The sequence below is a fragment of the Patella vulgata genome, chromosome 9 (assembly GCF_932274485.2).
Source record: "Patella vulgata chromosome 9, xgPatVulg1.2, whole genome shotgun sequence".
NCBI classification, from domain to species: Eukaryota; Metazoa; Mollusca; class Gastropoda; family Patellidae; genus Patella; species Patella vulgata.
This window is the reverse complement of record NC_065887.2, coordinates 6,990,208-7,014,702: the sequence shown is the minus strand read 5'-3', so window position 1 is coordinate 7,014,702 and position 24,495 is coordinate 6,990,208. Positions and strand designations below refer to the sequence as shown.

General features: G+C 35.6%; 1 protein-coding gene across 2 annotated transcripts in view; it reads right to left on the bottom strand.

The window, feature by feature from the left end:
* Positions 1-24,495, bottom strand: part of LOC126807949 (hyccin) — a 128,503-nt gene that overhangs the window by 11,476 nt on the left and 92,532 nt on the right. For both annotated transcript variants that reach the window (XM_050532900.2, XM_050532910.2), the window contains exons 6-10: positions 21,761-21,841; positions 18,229-18,344; positions 13,192-13,287; positions 12,057-12,233; positions 9,899-9,986 (exon numbers count right to left, since the gene is read on the bottom strand). In XM_050532900.2, coding sequence (XP_050388857.1) covers positions 9,899-9,986; positions 12,057-12,233; positions 13,192-13,287; positions 18,229-18,344; positions 21,761-21,841 — 558 coding nt within the window. The remainder of the gene's footprint in view (positions 1-9,898; positions 9,987-12,056; positions 12,234-13,191; positions 13,288-18,228; positions 18,345-21,760; positions 21,842-24,495) is intronic.

The window sequence follows — 24,495 nt, the reverse complement described above, 5'->3', positions numbered from 1 at the left end:
GTAAAAACGATCAGAGTCACATCGAACCAAGGCCCTTCTGAAATGGCCTCCCGGACAATACAAGTTGATCGTACCCTTTATTTGACCTTAATTTGGCTGAAAAGTGTAAGTCAGTTGTTGTACTGGTAATTATGATTCGTATTAAACAGATCATTTTGAAGTTGTAATTAAATCCACTTGTTGTTCTGTTCGCATCAAGCATTCTCGTCCAAAAGTCTGATTGGTCTTTTATGCAAAAAGACAAAAATGTGACTTAGATCGTTCTTCCCCTGGACTCTTCAATTCTATGGAATACAAATACTGCTTATAACTGAGCTAAGTAATAAGCAGTAATTGTATTCTATAGAATTGTCACCTGTATAGTGCCTTAGAAACTGTTCTTCAGTATTAACACGCTTTATAAATGACGATATTATTTTTTATTACCCTACAATTGAAGTTGCTAGTGACGGTGCTGTATAAAAGTTGTGTTTTGGAATATTCCAATCATCTTGATGAATTCACATATTTCAATAGAAAGAGGGGATATTTATGATTAATGACAAATTATTCTAGATTGCGTATAGCAGAATTATATTTTATTTTTACAGAAACATTCCATGTTTTCTGATTTTAACAGTTATCTTAAGAGAAAATCTGGTCGGCAATGAGGTGCAAAGGGGTGGGCCGAGGCGGTGATGACCCCAGGAATCCAATCAAAGAATGAAATTAATTATTTTCTAAATTTGAAATAAACCCTGTTAAGTTTGTTCTACAAGGAAGAGTGTTACATGTGATGTTAGATATTTAATATATCTTTCTTTCTGAGTAATAGACCCTACATGTATGCTTGAGGAGCATATAATCAGGGGGTGGCTTCGGGCATAACGTAACCTCTACACGCCAATACTGGTCTGATTTAACACTAAAGAAGACCACCAGTTTGCTTTGTAACAAAGAATCATGGTTTATTTCTTACGAACTATAGGCATCCTGTCTTATCTTTTTTTAATTCTAACAAAATAGGTCAGCACTGGTCCCAAATCAAAGAGCAACCCCAAATATCTCGTCAGTCATCATCTCGACCCGTCTGTCTGTATTGGTATAAACCCTATGACATATGTTTTATCCAAACATCAGACGTTGTTTTACTCCATATCTAGTTACCTCCCCTTGTTCTCGAACACCTCCCGCTACTTCTACTCCGGAAACTCTTCACAGATGGAGGTAGTAAAGTTCACATACATTGTTGACCAGGTGAGGGGAGGAGGTCTCCGTGCGTTGACTAGCAGGGAATATGATATAAAACACAATGCGATGAAAGTGAAATATAAGATATATGACCTATATAGTATATATCATATCTTCATATATTTACAGACATCTTTCCAACATGTGATCATGTTTTAAACATCACAAATGGGCCAACAATATATATGAACACTCTGGTCTGAATTTATGGATTTGCAGCTTCTCTCTATTATAATAATTTATAGTCCACAAAAATAAATAATAATAAAGGCTTAGATGGATTCCTTAAATAAGTTAAGGACATGTCCTTATAAAAAATGATATAAATTATGAAAATAATTTAGATGTGATAAGAAATCTAAAACACAGAAAAGCACTAACAAATCTTAGAATAAGCGCACATAAATTGAAAATTGAAACAGGTAGATATTTAAAATTATACGTAAAAGATCGTTTGTGTAATATATGCCATGAGGTAGACAACAAAATGCGAACAACATGACGAAAACAGAAAAGATCTGTTCAGATTAATTTTATTTCTAGAACCAAATTTTTATAAAATGAATGTTTTACAACAATTTAAAATACTTATGATAAATAAAAATGTAGAAATTTTAAAATGTTTAGGAGCTTTTGTATATAATTCCTTCATGTCTCTGTAAAGTATATATATGTTTATATAATTATGTCCATGTATGTATACTTTGTTTATTTCATGTATATCTCTATTACTATTATTTGTATATGCACATAACCTTGTAAGTTTTTTTAATGCACTAAAGTTTCGTCTTCCTCTTCTATTAAATTGTTTCAAAGGCATTTAGTAAAATATAAATACACAACATCACAATTTATATGGAAAACAATCACTGGTTGGTACCCATATAGCAATTGACCTTTCAACAAGTATTCTCTTGTGGTTTTGCAGCATTTAGTAACTGGAAATTAACTGGTCACAGTTCTATAGAATACAATTACTGTGAATTACTGAGCAAGGTTTAGACTAGGTTTCTCTTGTCATCATCAATCAATGATAAAATATGAAATTTGATGGGATAAAGTTGATGTAATAAGAGTATAAAAGTAAGAACTAAAACCCCATTTCATTCATTCATTATTTAAATATACATTAAAGAGCTGACAGTTCTCGCTATAATAGTTAAAAAATAGATAATGAAAAGGGAATATGTTGAAAATTTCGGTCGTATCGCTTCACTCTGAACCGAGATATTCACGATTCAATTTTAGACTAGCCTCGATTATCATTACTAACATTAGTTCTATAATAAACGAAGTCTCGATTATCTACTTTTACATTAAATTATCCATTGCAAAATGTATTCAAATCCACTAAAGATCGCAGGCTAGCGATGGCATCAAGAGTTGATTATGACCTGGATAGGTTAATTAATGTCTAATTAATAATTTGATAAGATTTCAGGCCTAAAGAAAGACCTGCAATAGACAGATTTAGCTCTTGCATAATATATGTTTAACAAGTTGTGTATTTGTATGATAGGTAAAAACATTTACGTATATCCTGTTTAGTACATGACACCCATCAAGTATCTTCAACAATCAACAGAACTAATAACTTCCCTAATGATTCATGTCTAATGTCTCTTCTTCAAAGGAAACTATGACAAAGAGAACTATTGTACGTATCTAAGTACCATATTCAATCTCAAGTGGTAGTTATATAAGTGGAACCACCCAAGAGTTAAGTATATAAATATCATATTAATTATTATCATAAGTAGTTTAATATACGTATATAAACCAGTTGTATATACTCCTACTTATAACATCATTTTTAGATTACAAACAAGTCTTTATCTTGTTCATATCTCAAGTATCTACTAATACTACCATATAACTTTTACTAGCAAAATCTCAAATATACTCTTTCATAGCCTAAAGTTGTAAAATATTTACTAAAACTAACCTTATTTCCAAACCATTTATCTCATGCCTCCCTCTAGCTATAGGCTGGCTATATACCCTCCACAACTAAGAGCCTTTTTCAAGGAAATAAAATTTGGAAAAAATTTCATCCAAATCATAATCATTAAATCTCAACTATATTCTTACGTAACCTAAACTTTTTTAATTCACACATGGCTTATGAATTTCAAAACATTAGAAACAACTCAGTTGGAAAAGTTACTCAAGCTGCGTTAAAGAGGATCTTAGTCCGGCAGCAGGTCGACAAACCAGGAAATGTCGTCCATCTTATGTTTTTTGATGGATTATATATCTTCAATATTTGTAGATTCTGAATCCGGATGATGCCACCCTGGCACCCTTGGGGAAAATTAAATATTCAAGATGGCTGCCATGTGGCATTTTCTGGTTATTTAGTTGGGTAAAATTCGTGACAAATTCTCTTGGACCTTAGTTCGAAGGTGGTTTCTATAAGAATCCAACCCATTGAATCCTACAAGCTTGGATATCCTGGGTGGCATCATCTGGATTCTCAATAGACTTCACATATTAAAGTTTCTCGTTGTAAGCTCTGCAGGACATTCAGTGTCTTTCAATTGGGACAAAAACCTGGACGATCAGTTGTCTGGGCAAAGTTTCCCTCAAGGCATACTACTGTATGTTGTGTAAGCATCATTTCATCACCAGCCGCATTTGGTCAAATTCAAGAATGTATAGCTGTAAGACAGTAATTTTTTGTTTTTGCATTTTGGGAATAAGTGAACTTTAGTTGACGACTTATCGGACCTTGATCTGTTTATCATATCCTTTAGATGCTTATTGTTTACCTATCAACAACTGGGCTATAACTTTTTAATGTTGAAAGACAATCTTCAAAAAAAATAATTAACAGAATTTCCCCACAAATAAAAGAGTCACTCCTTCACATATACTCTATGCAACGAAAAGAAGTCTTCCATAATCAGGCATACTATGAAAGCAGTAATGAAAAGACACCTTCCGTTATCAGATATACTATGATAGTAGCATGGAAAGACGCTATCAGGCATACAATGAGAGTAGCAATGAAAAGAAATCTTCCGTTATCAGCTACTATGAGAGTAGCAATGAAAAGAAATCTTCCGTTATCAGCTACTATGAGAGTAGCAATGAAAAGAAATCTTCCGTTATCAGCTACTATGAGAGTAGCCATGAAAAGAAGTTATCAGACATACTATGAAAGAGAGAGAGAAATGGGGTTTAACATCCACTTGACACAAACCAGGTCAGTCTGGGACCAACATATGATTCAATTTTATTTAAATAATTTGCATGCGCGTAGGAGTCTTCAGCAGTGAGAGGAAACCGGAGAAAACCCATGAAGTTGGACAGGTGACCCTACTCCTTGCCACGTACAACCGGAGGAATTGAAACCACGCCAGTTGACTTAATGAAAGACCTGATTGATACAACAAGCAAGCTCTAACCATTCGGCCGTCCCCCCCCTCCCCACCTACTATGAAAGAAGCAATGAAAAGAAACCTTCCGTTATCAGTCATACTATGAAAACACATCTTCCATAATCAGTCACAATGAAAAGATGTCTTCCGTTATCAGTGATACTATGAAAGTAAAACACAAAGTTACATCTTCTGTTTGACATTTAAACGTAACCACTCGTATTTCCTACAGACAGTACAATCTGTTTGTCATTCATACAAAATCTCATTTTTTTTATAACCAAAGGAAATCCTCTCTGTAATAGAATAACATACACTTTATCAGATTTATAGGTTTTTTTGGAGGAGATTCTTTTATTGGCTCTTCCTCTTCCTCTCCATTTGGTCACAGACTTCACAAAAATTATCCTTCCATATATTTTTATGGTTTTTTTTATTAATTTCCGTCGATTTTAAACGTAAAAATGTTGAGACAAATGAAAGTGTGCAATATAAAAGTAATACATCCTAAGATAAGTGAGTATACATAACATACAAGTTGCCGGAAGGTCTGTAAGATGTTTTAACTTTATGATATGAACAAGTCTGGGACTGGCATAGTAAGGGAAATGGAATAAATTGAAATGGGGTTTAATGTTCTACTGCTCTGCTTTGCCATGGGCTAATGAAAACGGGCCTAAGCCATACAGTGTGTTATGAGGGAAATTTTGCCCGGGTAGCGACAGTATGGTCTACTCTTATATCGAATTCCAACCACCAGGGGATCTTTAACGGGCATGCCAATGTTATATAAATTATTAATTAGATATATATTAACATAACAAGACTACAATCAACCCTCGATACCATCTGATTGGTACCATTTTAAACAGATTTGAATACGATCTGTGATTTGACTGAAATATTCAGCATATTCTCTTTACATTATCAACTGTCAGCTCTTTATCTTATCTTACATAATTCCCCTTTAAGGTGGTTTAGATAATAATCTTTGTAATCCCCTATCTCACACCCAACCTACCCTTTCCTCACAAACCGCCTTGTTCAAAATCAACTTGATGTATTACCCGATCCATGCACTTCTTGAACGACACATCTTATAAGTGCTGTATACTGTAGAACTGAAACCTCCAAGTCATACTCTGTGAACCTTTGTTTCAATGTCAGACTTTATAATATATTCTGGTGCACAGTGAGGTTCTGTTAAAGGTTCTATGTTTGTGTGTTTTTTTTTAAATATACAACCTAGGTCATCTATATAGGTTGTCATGGCATCAGAGGAAAGTAAAATGTCATGTGACCTGACATATATATATATTATAATATGCTGATATCAGCAGATATCATCTGTTATGTCTTTATGTCTACTGTAACTGGTTTGTGGCTAGATCTATTTGTTAAGACCAGCTCAATTTTCGTCAAGGTCGATGAGATGTAAATAAGGTGAGGGCAAGTGATTGTTGGTGAGATTGTAGGTTAAGTGTTAGGGCTAGGTCCAGGGTTTAGGTTTAGGGTTGGGATCAGCTCCAGCCCTGTTTACATCCCGTAACCTTAGACCAAACTTGAAGTTGGCCTTATCAATAAGATCTGAGAGAGAGAGAGAAATTGGGTTTAATGTCCACTCGACACAAACTAGGTCATTTCGGGACTAACATATGGTTCAATTTTATTTCCATAATTCGCTTGCGTGTAGGGGTCTTTAGCAGTGGGACGAAACCGGAGGACCTGGAGAAAACCCACGAGGTTGGACAGGCAACCCTACTCCTTGTCACGTACAACCGGGGAATCGAAACACCGCCAGTTGACTCAATGACAGACCGTATGATACAGCGCGAGCGTGCTGACCATTCGGCCATCCAACCCTCCATCAATAAGATCTAACCCTGGTTTATCGCATCTTAGTAAGGAGCCATGGTGGCTCAGTGGGTAGGGTGCTGGCTCACAAGCCAGAAGGTCTGGGTTTTAATCCCAGTATTGGCCAAGAAAGTATCTCCGCATGTTTTGGCAAAGTTTTAGGGGAACGATAACCGAGACTGGTGTAAATGTTAGCGAGCAAATAAAATTCCCTGTCAAGTTGTTTGGATGGAACAGAAAACCTGAGGTGAGGCGTACACATTGGCGTTTATATCAAGATCCCTTGGCAGCTGGAATTCGATATAAGAGTAGACCGTAGTGCCGCTGCCTGGCAGAATTTCCCTCATAGCACTCTGTCCTGCACCACTGACAAGGAGGGGACCAAGTTGAAAAATCCAGATAAACATTCTCAGCCAACGTAGGGACCAAACGCCAACACCTTACTCACTGAGCCACCGTGGCTCCCAACAAGATCCCTGATACAAACACAAACCAAGTGTGTTTTTAGATACACCACATGTTTTTTTTATTATAAAGATGGTAAAACCCTTCAATGTACATTAATTAAAAGTAGCCTACTACTTTAATCTATATTTACTTTAAATCCTTGGCTTCCTCTACCGATCTTTATTCATTACCATCAAAAGTAAATTACAAACAAAATCTCATTATTCACAGCAGATGTTGTTCTCTGTCAGGTAATTTATACCAATTCCAGAAATATCAAGTCTTTGCATGGAGGTAAAATAGACTATATTTTGAAATTTTTTTAAAGATACAATAGTTAAGAGTTTAATAAAGGGTTCGTCATTTTTTGCTATAATAATTAAAAAATAGATGATAAAAATAAAGAAAACATTAAAAATTTAATTCAAATTACTTTATTCTGAGCCAAGTTAGGTTATCACTGTTTCTAGTTTTGAGAAGATGTGTGCATAGTGGTAACCAGAGCACTGGAACATTCGAGACCTGACCTCGCTTTCCCATTTTTAAATTAAAATTTTAAATTGCGAACCTTCTAATCTAGCTAAAATCTTGAGTATCCGATGCCATCGAGACATGATTATGATCTTGTTTTGTTAATTAATGTCTAATTAATAATTTGGATAACATTTCAGGCCTAAAGAAAGATCTGTAATAGGCAGATGCAGCTCTTGCATAATAAAATAAAACCAAGTACAAAAAAAATGTGTCAAATAGCGCTATAGGAAACCCTTACAAACTACAATATCGTAGAAGTTTAATCTCTAATTATTAGAGACAGGAAATAAAATGGGGTTTAACCTTCTACTGCAACTGAGCTAATAAAGAGAGGCATAAACAATACAGTGTGTTATGAGGGAAATTTTGCCCAGGTAGCGGCGCTATGGCCTACTCTTGTATCAAATTCCAACTGAGCTAATAAAGAGAGGCATGTTACTTTAGCATTTCTAAATTAATATGCATATTCAACATTTAGGCTGATTAATGGCAACCAATTATTACACCTTACACAGAATCATTGCTACTTTAATACACATGTCCCTCATATTAACGGGAAACACCGTGGCTCAGTGAGTAAGACATTGGTAGGGTGACCCGTGCACTCTACAGAAAGTTGGTCTCGACAAGGCTAAATGTGCACGTTTCAGTTGCGTGTCTCGAACTGATTTCTGACTACCCCGCACTCTCTTTGAGTCGATAAATAGCCATGGCACGTGCAATTCTCTACAAATATATCAACTATTACAGCCGTAAAAAATCTATTGTTGACGATTTTGAATAGCAGTAAAATTTAGCTTCTTGGTTATTACAGCAGCTTTAGAAATTACGTTTGTTTTATTTTTTAAATTGCTTTATCATTAACTGTACCGTTAAGAGCGGCATCTTTTGGTTTAGTACAAATAATATCTCTGAATCACTTTCGTTAGCAGGAACATGATACTAGCAGTAGTTTCATTTTACTTTTACAAGTTTCTTAAAACAATTGTTGAGTTGGCTAAAGTGCTTATTTCTAAATTCAATTTCTTGTTCTAGCTTTCTGTTATGTTTCGTAAAAAAGTAGTCTTGATTATCCCGACTTGTCAATCAGACGTAGAATGGTCGATAGACTGGTTAAGCGAGACTAATTTCAAAACAAGGGCACGTAACCTATCTTTTACTCAAAAATGGAACCAGTTTTCAGTCTATTATTTATAGATGATTAATGATCATAGCTTATTAAGTACAACAGGATCGTTTATTTAGTGACTATAATTGTGTGAAACTGATTTGAGGCTTGGCATATATATAAATATTGTGGCGTAATTGTCAAGATATTTGGAGATATTTATTTATGGTGGGTCACCCTTGTCAGTAATGGTTTCTCCCTTGTCAGTAATGTATAGTCATTCGGATGGGACAAAAAAAACCATGTCTTGTGTACACATTGGCGTGCACGTAAATGATCCCTTGGTAGTTGAAATTTGATATAAGAGTAGGCCATAACTCTGCTGCCCGCGCAAAATTTCCCTCATAGCACACTGTATGGCGTATGGCCATCTATATTAACCCAGTCGGAGCAAAACAGTGGGACGTTAAACCCCATTTAATTTCCCTAATAACAAGCATGAACATTGTCAACTTCATTCTGTATTGAAAGTCTATTTGCATCTAAAAAAGTCTGTATAAAGGGAGATAACTCCAATAGAGTGTTTCAAAATGAAATGCTTTCAGACAAAGATATGTTAAGTATTATTATATCGAAATGACAGACATTTGCTTTATCATTTCCTTAATAAAAATAAGTTCTAAAATTTCCTTGCAATTGTTTTCGTTTTATTACTTCTGTAAACAATAAGTAACACAATATTATAAACGAGTTGAAAGAGTGTCATAAGTCATGTAGTTAAAACTTATGACTCTTTCTGAACACAATTCAGTTTTCAAGCCCATTTTAAATTGAAGAGTCCAGGGGAAGAACGACCTAAGTCACATTTTTGTCTTTTCGCATAAAAGGCAAAACAGACTTTTGGACGAGAATGCTTGACGCGAACAGAACAACGAGTAGGTTTAATTACAACCTCAAAATTATGTTTAATACGAATCATAACTACCAGTACAACAACTGACTTTCACTTTTCAGCCAAATTAAGATCAAATAAAGGGTGCGATGGACGTATTTGTCCGGGAGGCCATTTCAGAAGGGCCTTGGTTTGATGTGACTCCGATCGTTTTTAACTGAAATTGATTGTTCCACAGAAAGTTTATACAATTTGCTACCAGATGGCACCATTAACTGGGGTTCGTTGAAAAAGTGACTTAGATCGTTCTTTCCCTGGGTTCTTCAATTTGAATCTTATGAGGTCTTATACCAAAATGTATAAATAAGGAGAGAGTAGGAATCAACAACACACAATTGACAGCATTAAAGTGGTTAGACAAACCAAATTTTAAAAAAAATATTAACTTACTATCAAGACATCAGCATACAGTTCGTATGATCCTCGAGCATGAATGTCTTCTACGGCTTGTACACCTAAATTAGGCTCGCCATTATACCTAAAAAATATTTAAAATATTTCCTCACAATAATCATCTCCTCAACACAATATATAAATCAAGTTTGGGTATGCTTGTACACCTAAATTTGGATAGAGATCAAGTCTGGATATGCTTGTACACCTAAATTTCGCTCCCCATAATACCTAAAAAAATATTTCAAAATAATCATCTCATAAACACATGTATAGTGATCAATTTTCTAGGCTGTAATAATAATAATCTTTATTCACGAAAACCATCAGGTTACAAGAATTTATTAAATTTCATTTTACATTTTCATTATATTCATACATTTCATTTCACATCAAACTATAAATAGCAGGGATGTAAATATGTGTTGTGCTGTGTGACTGTTTGCCTAGGGATGCCTAGATTGTTCTGTCTTGTGGTGTATTGGGTATATATTCCCATTGGCACATTAAGTAGATGTGGATGGATTCCAAGAATGATGTTGTCGACAGGAGTATCCTGTAACATCTGTACTCCACTGCTCAGTCAGCATCCTTCATACGGACATATATTCAGACTTAAATTTGTGGCATAAAAAATATGTGGAATGAAGAATGGGTATTTAATACCAAAGTATTTTAGGTATTCTATTTATGAGGTGAGAATATATCTATTCATTTAGGGCATGATATCTATTCATTTAGGGCATGATATCTATTCATTTAGGGCATGATATCTATTCTTTAGGGCATGATATCTATTCTTTTAGAGTAGGATATATATTCATTTAGGGCATGATATCTATTCATATAGGGTATGATATCTATTCATTTAGAGTAGGATATCTATTCATTTAGGGCATGATATCTATTCATTTAGAGTAGGATATCTATTCATTTAGGGCATGATATCTATTCATTTAGGGCATAATATCTATTCATTTAGAGTAGGATATCTATTCATTTAGGGTATGATATCTATTCATTTAGGGCATGATATGTATTCATTTAGGGCATGATATGTATTCATTTAGGGCATGATATCTATTCAAAAATGGAAGAAATGGGGTTTAATCGTTAAAATATTAATGAAATGGGGTTCAACGTCCTATTTTTCTGCACCACTCAGGCTAATGAAGAGGGGGCATACGTCATGCCGTACGATATGAGGGACATTTTGCCCAGGCAGTTGCATTTCAGCCTATACTTCATCAAATACAAACTGCCAAAGGGTTCTTTTGCCAACCTTTAGACAGGTCCCTTGTTTTTTCCTTTCATATAAGTGATTAGAAACTGTTTCTTGCCAGGCCATCCCCCGTCCTGCAAAACTGACAACCAAGATTGAACTCACAACCTCATGAATTGTAAGCTGGCACCTCAATCACTGAGCCATCGACATTCCCTGATTCATTAATATAAAAAATCATAAATCGTGTCGATGGATATAAAATATTAAAAGAAATAAACATTAATCAACCGGGTCATTTTAGGACTAAACTTGTTTTTTTTTACTAGTAGAGTTTACATGTTTAATCATAGCATCGGACAATTATTTGTATAGGAACACAGCACTGTTTTAGACCATTCAGTGGCTGAATTGCAGCTTCAGAACCCACATAAAATGATAGTAGAGGGTAGATTTTCTAACATGGCATAATTAACTGGAGTTATGTCCCTTGTGTTATGTCTCTTCAATTCAGGATCAGTGTATAGAATCACCACAACAATCACCTTCTTGTACCTGATCAAATCATTAAACACAAAACATACCCTTGATATATTTTATAAAGGCCCTAGGACATTAAACCCCATTTCATTTTCATTTAAAGAAAGAAATGGGGTTTAACTTCCACTTGACACAAACTAGGTCATTTTGGGACTAACATATGGTTCAATTTTATTTCAATAATTTGCTTGCGCATAGGAGTCTTTAGCAGTGGCAGGAAACCGAAGGACCCGGAGAAAACCCACGAGGCTGGACAGGCGACTCTACTCCTTGTTGATTCAACAGACCGTATGATACAGCGCGCGCGTGCTAACCATTCGGCCATCCAACCCCTGCTATTTTCATATATCTACTGTTATTAGTAAAGTGATATTAATACAGTTTGTAACTTACATTATGAAATATAAACACGACAACATTTCTACTAATAATGCTGGGCTAACTGCTAATCTAGGTACTGGACGTTCTTCATGTATTATACCATTACATTTATCTGTATTGTGATAATCTGGACTATTATATCCTGTACTAGCATAGGAATCTAAGTTACTAAATCCAGCTGAACAAATCCTTCAAATAAAATAAAACATAGACAGGAGATTAAAATGGTGGTGTGTAAAAATATAATAAATTTATCATTTGGTAGAAATACTGATCAAAACAGCTAAGTTTAATCTTTATATTTACTGTTTAACAATAACATGGAATAAAATCTTATTTAATATTTCATATGTAATGAATTTCTTCAACAAAAAACAGATGCTTCAAGCTGCTGAACATAGGATAGATCTAAATATTAAGGCTACCTGCAGATTTCATCAAGGTCACGAGATGTAAAATTTAACCCAAGCTAATACTCAAATGACCAGTACGGTGGTTACAATCAATGCAAACATATTGTCAAAACTACATCCATTGCTAACTTTGCTCCAAATAAAGAAAGTAATTTTTCATTACTTATTTTTGAATAATCTAAATCTTACATAATACCCCTTTAATTAAATGTTAAATAAATGAAATGAAATGAAATGGGGTTTAACGTCCTACTGTTTTGCTCCAAACTGGGCTAATGAAGACGGGCATATGCCATACAGTGTGCTATGAGGGAAATTTTGCCCGGACAGCGGCACTACAGCCTACTCTTATATCGAATTCCAACTGTCAAGGGATCTTTTACGTGCACGCCAATGAGTACACGGGACCTCGGTTTTTCGTCCCATCCGAACGACTAGACAGCTGTCCTTGTCAGCCCCTCCGTCCTTCATCACTGACAAGGGAGAACCACGCCAGGAAATCTGGATGAACTTTCTCGGCCAATGCAGGGATCGAACACCCGACCTCCAGGCTAGCGAGCCAGCGCCTTACCCACTTAGCCACCGTGATCCCCAAATGTTAAATAAACAAATACATTTTATTGAGGTAGAATCAGATATTGTCCGGAAAGAGAGTGAAATAAAGGTGTTGAAGATGAATCCAGTTTTTCATCTCAAATGCTTGTTGTCTCACATGTTTAAAGTATTGTACTTACCTACTACAAGCCTTACAGAAAGCTTGATGTGACCGAGTTGAAAGTGAGGCTATATCACAATAATAACACTGGATTAAATGAGCTAAGATGGCGTGCCTGAAATAAATACAAAGTAAAGATTGGTGACAAAGGCACAAGAGAGTAAGTACAAGGAGTAGGGTCGCCTGTCTAACCTCATGGGTTTTCTCCGGGTCCTCCAGTTTCCTCCCACTGCCAAAGACCCCTACGCGCAAGTGAATTGTTGAAATAAAATTGAACCATATGTTAGTCCCGAAATGACCTAGTTTGTGTCGAGTGGATGTTACACCCCACTGATCTCGCGCTTTCTCTTATATATACGCCCCAATGTGTACATGACATGGGTGGACCTCTTTTTTTTGGTACTATCTATCACTAGTCTAGGCACAATTTTCTTGTGAGCTGACCAGTGGTGGCTAGCAAGGGTGTGGATTTGTCATAACTTTTGGTGGGGGACGGACGAACCCTGAAACATGGAACATTTCATTACCAAACGAAATAAATAATTATGAACACTTTACTGTACCAGTGTTATTTCTAGGGGTAACTAGGGGCAATATGATGACAATATGGAAAAATTGACTACCTACTCAAAGCTGCATAAATATTAATTGTTCATGAAGTTAAGTGAATCATCCAAAGCCGTTCATTCTACAATCAGGACTGTTCTCTTTGAATATCTTGGCTACATGAAGGGGGTCATCATGCACGGCACACGCCGTCAAGTGAATCAGTCGGTTTTACGTCATGGAGATACACAGCCAAGTTTTGATACGATGCAGAGTGCTGAAGGATCGCTCGGCTGCGCAGGAACTAGCAGGGTTCAGCAGTGTGAGATGAGGAGAGCTTCGACAGCAGAGAACATCTGCCCCACTTCAGGTGACATAATGAGGAACACTTTGTGCACGAGTGAAATAGATTTGGCCACATACGTAGAAACAAGCTCACCATCATGTGGATATAAACCTGAAAATCTGTCCCCCCCCCCTTCCGATTCTAAACGTTCCCCCCCTAAATCCACGCCCATGGTGGCTGGGTTTAATAATAATAATAACAATAACTTTATTTAAGAAGGGTTGAATTTGACGGTTCTTTGTGGCTCACAGTGGGATTGATTAAGAATCAAGCAAGACACAAAATGCTTTCATATGGCATCACAGAGTTAGGTTCGAAATTTTAATAAATGGCCTCAAACAGGGTGCTTACAAGATGAAATGTGAATGGAATGACAGATATCCGTGGCAACCACAACAATTTGTAACCACATAACCAAGGAAATTGTTTATGTAAATTGTGTGTGTAAATCAGATCATGTTGTGTTAATCGTGATTAAAAGTGACGGCAATGACCATAAATTTTAATATCAATTTCTACATTTAAAATTTGAACTTAATGAATGGGTAGTTAAATGGTTTTATTTCCATTATCAGTTACACATAGACAGAGATAATCTCCATTGTTTAACAAATATCATCTTTCAAGGGCTATAAATAGATCCCCTACTGTGGTATAAGAGTCTGTATTGCACACTAGATAACCAGTAGCAGTATTTTCTATTGATTTTAGTGTTAAATACAAGGGTATTATTTTCATGCACCTGATCACCAGCGATTATCTCCCCTGGATACCTGTGTCCAATGGATAGTATCAAAGTCATTCAATTTATTTTCGCGAGTGAAATTGTAGTTATTATTATCAGTTGCTTCCAGACAACCCTCTCTCTACGATCACATCAATAACTCTCACGGTAGTCGTCGTGTCCGCATCGTGTCCGCATCGACAATCACAACAGGTAGCATTAGCTGAATTGAGTTGGCGTATTTCACAAATCAATAAAATGAAATTTCTGATTGAATACTTTTGAGAACTAGTTCCAATGAATCCTGGCCCTGTGTTCTCAAAACATTCTCAGACTTAGGTTAAGAATTTAAAATTGCTTTATTTTAACTAAAATATAGCCCTTTATAAAACATTTCAAACAGAGATTGAAATCAGTTCTTTAAATGACACCTAGAAGCACAGTTTAACTATTCATAACAATGAAATGAAATGAAATGAAATGGGGTTTAACGTCGTACTGTTCTGCTCCTAACCTGGGCTAATGAAGACGGGCATACGCCATACAGTGTGCTATGAGGGAAATTTTGCCCGGGCAGCGGCGCTACGGCCTACTCTTATATCGAATTCCAACTGCCAAGGGATCTTTTACGTGCACGCCAATGTCTACACGGGACCTCGGTTTTTTGTCCTATCCGAACGACTAGACAGCTGTCCTTGTCAGGCCCTCCATCCTGCATCACTGACAAGGGGAAACCACGCCGGAAAATCTGAATGAACTTTCTCGGCCAATGCAGGGATCGAACACCCAACCTCCAGGCTAGCGAGCCAGCGTCTTACCCACTTAGCCACGTGATCCTTTCTATTCATAACAAAACACAACAAAAGGTATATATGGTTATAACTACTTCTCTATTATTTAATAACGACGTTTCGTAATATATAGATATAACTACTTATATCCATATATACTTTGTGTTGTGTTTTGTTATGAACAGAGATTGAAAGTTGAGTTAATTCTTAACTTAAATCTGAGAATGCTTTGTGAATTCGGGCCCAGAAAAAAATCTCTCAATACAAATTCTTTGTACAGCTAATAACTTAAAATTCAAATTCAACAAGGAAATAAATACGGAACCGCTGGAACTTTGTTCAACTAAATAAGACCAGAATTTAATACTTAAATCTCGAACAAAAACTTTATTATAACTTAATGAACATAATAATTTGACACCGATTTTAAGTAGATTAAAATGGTTCTGCCATTTAATGATTTAATTTAAAAATGGAGAAGCAAGGTTATGTCTCGAATAACCAGTACACACATCTTGTCAGAACTACAAACAGTGATAACGTGGCTCGGACGGAAGTAATTTGAATGAAATATTTTATCTATTTATTTTTGGTTATCTATTTTTGAACTATTATAGCAAGAACAGCCAGCTCTTTAACCATAATCTTTAAGTTTTCATTTTTATTTTTGTATGCAGACGAAACAGATTATAAATTCTTTAAAAGAGACAGAAACACTTGATTGGTTCCCAGAAAAGTATTTATCAGGTGGTTATTTCCAATAAAAGTATGGCAATTTTGGTATATATGGAAAGTAGAGATATCCAATCTTACTAGAAAAATACTGGATTCCCCGAAAAACATTCATGGAGCGTATAAACTTGATAAACTTTATGAAGAGTTAGATGTACAACACTTTCTGAGATAAAAATCACAAAAAAGACGCTGGCAGTGGATAATCCGAGAATTTAATTATGATTCGATATTTGTAATTTATAGTCAGGAATTAAAAACAACATCGTCTTGTGTATGCAATGAATTCTCCTCCGACTTCGCACCCGTAAGTCACGTGATACAAACATGACCTCTTTTGATCAATTTTTTATAGCAAGGGTATTCCTTGACAATTACAATGTTTTGAGAAGGATTTGAAGCAAATTTATGATAAATCAATTAGCTTGAATATGTTTTTAGGCCAAATATATCATCAAATCACCTAGTTTGTACGCGGGAACGTATCCTTAAACAGATCCTCATTTTACTGACAGACATAAAAATACATGGTACATGGTCAATCTTGTTTCAAACATATTCAAACAATCAACACTAAATCAATACAATCTCCGATTGGTAAATATTCCACACATAAATCTATCATTAGTTCTGATTGGTTAGCAATATACCGAACATGTTCCCTGGTAAATAAATTGAATAAAATTATACGCTGTCCAAGCAACCACTACGATAATCAAAAACCCTTTTAACTGAAGCACATAAACTTTGCGGTAATTTTTAGTCGTCACAGACGACATGCAACGTGATAATAACACTTAAGAGGAGGAAGTTGGATGATCAGACAAGATTTTACAGATGTCCAAGCAAGATACATATGAACATTGTAATTATTGAGAAAAAGTATTGATTTTCCAAATACAAGCTAAATTAATAAATTTAAATGAATGAATTGAAAAGTGCTTAAAGTCTTACTTTTCTAATGAAAGCGGGGTTGGATGGTCGAATGGTTAGCGCGTGCGCGTTTTATCATAAGGTTTGTCATTGAGTCAACTGGTGTGGTTTCAATTCCCCGGTTGTATGTTACAAGGAGTAAGGTCGCCTGTCCAACCTCGTGGATTTTCCTGGGTCTTCCGGTTTCCTCCCACTGCCAAAGACGCCTATGTTCAAGCGACATAATGAAATAAAATTGAACCATATGTTAGTCGCGAAAGGATCTAGTTTATGTTAAGTGGACATTAAACCCCATTTCTCTCTCTCTTTTTAATGAAAATGTTCATACTATATGCAGTGTGCTATAGACAAAGTTCTGCCTACTCTTTAACAATTCCAACTGCAAGGGTTCTTTTATGTGCATGCTAATGTGTACCGGGGAGCTCAGTTTTTCGTACCATCGAAATGATTAAACAGTGTTTCTTGCCGAGCCCTTTGTCCAAGTCTAAATCAAACTTCCACAATTGAACCCTTGCATTCATGAACCAATATTTTTCTTTTCACTTCTGTTAGACTACCAAGCATAGTTTGTCAGCCATGGCCCCATGGGTTTTAGCATCCACTCGAGACAAATTAGGCCATTTTGGGATTAACATGGTACAGGTTTATTTCAATAATTTGCTTGCATGTAGGGGTCTCGAGCAGTGGGAGGAAACTGGAGAGAGAGAGAGAGAGAGAGAGAGAGAGAGATGGGGTTTAATGTCCACTTGACACAAACTAGGTCATTTCGGGACTAACACATGGTTCAATTTTATTTCAATAATTGGCTTGCACGTAGGAGTCTTTAGTAGTGGGAGGAAACCGGAATATCCAGTGAAAACCCACAAGGTTGGACAGGCATGAGGAAACTGGAGGACCCAGAGAAAATTCTTGAGGTTGAGCAGATGGACCTCCTCTTTATTTGGGATGACCATCAATATTCTAATAAATGAATTACAAACAAACCTGTTTTGACCGTTGATACTTTCATACTGAGAAAGTGGTCCACTCTTCCAGGTAGCCTCGGTATTATATCGTGATAAAACGCTTGCAGTTAACGATGTGGTACTATCAATATTTACCTGAAGCATGAAATATCAAATTTACATATACAGGTAATCAGTTTGTTTATGATCAAGTCTGGAAACAGGACACACCTGTCAGAGACATTGTCAGGCACAAATTTACATAATTAGTCTGCATATTATTAAAGTCTTGAACAGTGATGGGATTTCAAAAATTTTCTTGTCAGACATTTTTAACGAAAATAAAGTGACATAAAGGATTGGATTGGTGAATTGTTCGATAAAGGATTAAGGCAGATTAACTAGTTAATCAAGGTAGGTGTATAGGCGGTATAACACAATAAATACGTTCATCACTTAATTACCTAATCAATCGGGTTGAGTGGTAGTTATACACCCAGTAAACTATATTAATTTTGGAATTTTGAATATTATTCACCATGTCTTGATGTCCGATTGCGCATATTCCCGGTCGGACAATTCTGGGCGTTTGGAAAATAGCGTCGGACAAGTCCAGAATATACGGGCGAAATCCCATCCCTGGTCTGGAAAAAGGGCACCTGTCAGAATGTAAGGTACTAATTTACATAATTAGACTGTACAATATACCAAGCATGGAAACTGGGCACCTGTCAGGGCCATTGTCAGGTAGATATTTCATAATTAGTCTGTATATTATTAAAGCCTGGAAGAAGGGCACCTGTCAGATTGTTGGGTAAATATTTACATTATTATTCTGTATATTATGCAAGCCATTGTCAGACACAATTTAAATAATTAGTCTGTATATTATTCAGGCCTGGAGACAGGGCACCTGTCAGATTGTCGAGTACATATTTACATAATTAGACTGCCTGGAAACAAGGCACCTGTCAGATTTTTGGGGACATATTTACATTATTATTCTGTTTTTTTTTATGCCAGCCATTGTCAGGCACAATTTGGATAATTAGTCTAGAAATAAGGCATTTGTCATCAACATTGTCAGGTACTAAAGTACATAATTATTCTGTATATTATGCAAGCCATTGTCAGGCACAATTTAAATAATTAGTCTGTATATTATCAAGTCAAGAAATAAGTCACCTGTCATTGTCAGGTACTAATTTCAGACTTTGGAGGGCTTTATATATATATCCATCTGCTGCCTGTCCATTTTGTCCGGCACAGTGTATTTAATCAGTATATTTTCATTTCATCAATACTTGTATATGTCCGTCACAAGGTTATAAAAGATAGATACCTGGCCCCAAGTTCACAAAGCATTCTCAGACTTAACTGTTTATGAGAAATGTCTTTGATCCAGAAACACAAAAAATTGCACATAGTTTCTTATTGATGTATTTGATACATTAAAACAACAAAGGTTTTATAAAGGGCTATATTTTAGCAATTTTGAATAAATTCTTTAACTTAAGTCTGAGAATGCTTTGTGAAGAAGTTGGGGCCAGTTCATTAGTGACTGTCACATCAGATATAGTCAACAAAAGCCAATGCCACCTTTGATGTGCCTCTTTTCTTAATCCGATTGAAACCCAGTGGAGAGATTATCTACGGTTCATATCTTGATTTTGTTTTTCTAATTAAATGTTAAATAATTAATTAGTGTGGATTAAGCATTGAAAAAAATCCGATATTGTACGAACAATAGGAATGATAAACAGACTTTAATAACACTGAGTGGTAAATAAGTTTGGCTTATTTAATCTGAGTGTTTCTCTATATGATACAAATGGAAGTGACACCAATGGACAAAATCTATTTCTGACAAGATATACCGTGAAATAATGAGTTATTTTTTCATACTGAAATGAAATGAAATGGAATTTAACATCCTACTCTGTTAATAAAGATGCGCATCTGCCATACAGTGTGCTATTAAAGAAATTTTGCTCGTACAGCAGCGCTACGGCCTAAACTTGTATTGATTTCCAACTGCCAAGAGATCTTTACATGCATGCCAATGTGTACACAGGACCTCATTTTTTTTTGGTCCCATCTGAACAACTAGACAGCTGTCCTCGTCAGGCCTTCCGTCCTGTATCCCTGAAGTCAAAAGTATAAAGTCAGTTTTCAAATTGATCAAGGGTCATAACTTTGGTGGCAGTAATTATTGAATATCGGTGACAAATTCCACTACATTTTAAAATGTAAATATTTTTCTTCTGAAAGAAAAAGATTATTGCCAGATTGGTGCCAAAATCGTCCAAATACATTCAAATTCCATAGACTTTTGTTATATATATATAATTGTAAAAACAGAAGTTAATGTTTATTACAGAAGTTAATGTGGATTCATTAAAACCATTACATCAAAAGTTAATCCTCCGTGATAACCTTTTGTTATATACTTAATATAAACCACTATTGTTATTGTCACTATTTTTCATTAATTATTGATATTACTTAATTGTTCGCACATTTCATTTAAGTTGGAACCTTTGTATATCAAGCACATGTTTAATGAAATAATCTACCATTTAGTTTAAGATGTTGTACATCTCTATATTCTTTTAAAAAAACAACTTAAAACACATTTATTTAATCAGGCTTTTAATTGACTCTGTATACACAATCGTTAAAATGTTCATAATCTTGTTTTTTTTTTTATGATTATATTGTCACTTTGTAAAGTGCCCCTGAACATGTTATATGAAAGGGTGCACTATAAATATGTTGTAATAATAAGAAAAAAGGATATAATTTTGCATTAACTCAATGACTATGTATAATATATAGTTTTGCATTAACTATGTATAATATATAGTTTTGGAGAAATAAAGAAGTAGAAAATCAACAGCCTTAAATGAAATGGGGTTTAACATCCTACTGTTCTGCTCCAAACTGGACTAATGAAGACGGGCATATGTCATATGGTGTGCTATGAGAGAAATTTTGCCTGGACAGCAGCACTACGGTCGACTCTTATAATGAATTTAAACTGTTAAGGGATCTTTTACGTGCATGCCAATGTGTACATGGGAGCTCAGTTTTTTGCCCCATCCAGATGACTAGACAGCTGTCCTTGTCAGGCCCTCCGTCCTGCATCACTGACAAGGGGGAACTTTCTTGGCCAATGCAGGGATCGAACCAACAGGCTTAAACACTGTGTCTAAATTTAAAGTCAATCAGATATTAAATTAGTCTCTTATAGCTGTCAATGACAGGCAGAAAGGGGTGAAGACAATAAAAAAACACATTTCAATGTGGGCATACAAAAACTCCAAAATCAGATAAATCTGTGCCAGACAAAATGAAAGATGCGGGACTGATTGTGCCTGATAATACCACCTGATAATACCTGATAACACCTGATAATACCTGATAACACCTGAATTTATGTCTAACAATGTTTGTGACAGGTGGCTTGATAATAAACAGAATAATATCTGGATGAAAGACATACAAGTATTGATTGTCAATTAGAACAATATTATATAATAAAATATTTATAAAAACAAACCAGACCTTACCTGATGATAAATAGACTTTTTTCCCAGGTTTGGAATGCGGAACGTATGAAATTTTAAATTCCCCACAGAATCAACTATATCCTGAAAAGAGAAATAATAAGGCTTTATTAATATAAATAAATGTTTTATATTTTTTGATCGCCTCGTCATGGTCAAAATAAAGAACAGCATGATTTATTCATTCCGTTTAGTCCTAGTTTAACAATGGCCACCTCAAGTATACTGATTTTAGAATAAGTTATCTCAACCAAATAATAATTCTTTTACTTATTTTGTTAAGACAAATCAAGAAACAAGACATACTGCCAACTCAAAACCATGTAATATAATGTAATGTTATGTAATAGAACATAATGCAAAATGTAATGTAAAATCTAGTTTGCAGAATGCAGATCCTATAAAATGTAATTGCGAAATGTAATGTTATGCAAAATGTTATTTGAAATCTAGTTTGCAGAATGCAGATCTTATGAAATTTAATGTAAAATATAATGTTATGCAAAATGTAATGTTACATGTTATGCAAAATGGGCTAAGTGGATAAGACGCTGGCTCGCTAGCCTGGAGGTCGGGTGTTCGATCCCTGCATTGGCCGAGAATGTTCATCCAGATTTTCCGGCGTGGTTCTCCCTTGTCAGTGATGCAGGACGGAGGGGCTGACAAGGAAAGCTGTCTAGATGTTCGGATGGGACGAAAAACCGAGGTCCCGTGTACACATTGGCGTGCACGTAAAAGATCCCTTGACAGTTGGAATTCGATATAAGAGTAGGCCATAGTGCCGCTGTCCGGGCAAAATTTCCCTCATAGCACACTGTATGGCGTATGCCCGTCTTCATTAGCCCAGTTCGGAGCAAAACAGTAGGACGTTAAACCCCATTTCATTTCATTTCTAGACATTTGGGTGGCCTAGATTTAAAGGGATTTGAACACATGCAAGATTTTAAAATTTAACGACAAAATCGACAATCACGACTTGTTTTATATATTAATCAGCTGGTCACTCCATTATTGGTCAAGGTGTATGCGCGAAACAAACCTTGAACTTTTTCCCCCCGCAAACTTTGACAGTTCTGTCATCAGTTCTGTCAAAATGGCTGCTCAAACTAAATCAACCATCATAATTGTATTCATCCGGGTAATTTGCATAGGGACTGAAATTAACGTTTCTGTGAAGAGTTCCACATTTGGCGTGCTTGGCACGGTTCCGAGACTGGTTATTTCAGAGAAATGTAAACGGGTCAATTTCTGGAAATTTATTGCCGCCTGGTACCGTGCCCAGAACGGCATGCTTATCGCGGCCAAGTGTAAACAGGGCTTTAGTCACCGTGGCTCCCCATCAGTAAAGAACATCTGGGGAAACAATGAAATCAATAAAAGACACTGTATAAGATAGATTTTCTTTCTTCTGTTTGAAAGTTAGTCGGAAGGTAATCAGCATGATAACCATCTTGGGTTAATTATCAGTTAATTAGTTCTATTGATGTACGACAATAGATAACATCTCTCACATTCTTCTCTTTCACAGTCATTAAAAGGTCAACACTATACAACATCACTACCACGAGATAATGGACAAATGAAATAAAACTAAAGCACGTCTCATCAACAAATCTAATATATGTGATTTTATCATCTTGCAATAAATGAAGGGAGAGATATTGAAATTTAAAATGGGGTCGACTTGTCTGTCCATACAACTAGGTTTGGTTTCCTGAGAATATTTCATAAAATGATCAAGTGAAATAAAAGTAAAAAAGAGAGAGAGAGAGAGAGAAAAAAATGGGGTTTAACGTTCACTTGACACAAACTAGGTCATTTTGGGACTAACACACTGTTTAGTCCTATTTCAATAATTCGCTTACGCAAAGGGGTCTTTAGCAGTAGGAGGAAACCAGAGGACTCGGAGAAACCCACAAGGTTGGACAGGCGACCCTACTCCTTGTCACGTACAACTGTGAATCAAAACCACTCCAGTTGACTTAATGACAGCCCTTATAATTGAACGTGCGCACGCTGACAATTCGGCCATCCAACCCCACTCAGCTAAGGGAGGGATATTGGAATGTGCTCTATCCTTCCATCGCAGTTTTGCTTCCAGTAAATACCTCATAAAAAGACTAAGTCTCATCAACAAATTATCAACTCACACTAAAGGAAGCTAAGGGAGAGATATTAAAATGGGGTTCAAAACAAGGTTTTGTTTCCAACGAATGTTTCATAAAGCGATCAAGTCTAATCAAAGACAACAAATTAACTATGATCATTTATCATCCTGCACTGAAGTTATGGGAGGGATATTGAAATGGGCTCTATCTGTCTGTCTGTCCATTCAGGTTTTGTTTCTAGAGAATATCTCATAAAAAAACAATCATAAAAGATCTCTTTATGAAACTTTGTTCATGCATCACTCTTAAACTGTGTCCTTTTCATGCCTTGAAGATGTCTAAGGGAGGGGTATTGAAATGGGCTCTGTTTGACCATCAAGGTTTTGTTTCCAGAAAATATCTCATAAAACAACCTGCTAATCTTATCAACAAATTAACTATGTGCTTTTAACCATCTCACACAGAAGGAAGCTCAGTTTCCATAGAATTTTTCATAAAAAGATCAGGATCTCTTTATGAAATTTTGTACATAGTAGTGGTATCTTTTGTTAATTGGAAATTTTGTGATTTTGAATTTTTGTGTTTCCATGGGAACAAATTTGATTTGATTTTGGTATACAATTTTTATTG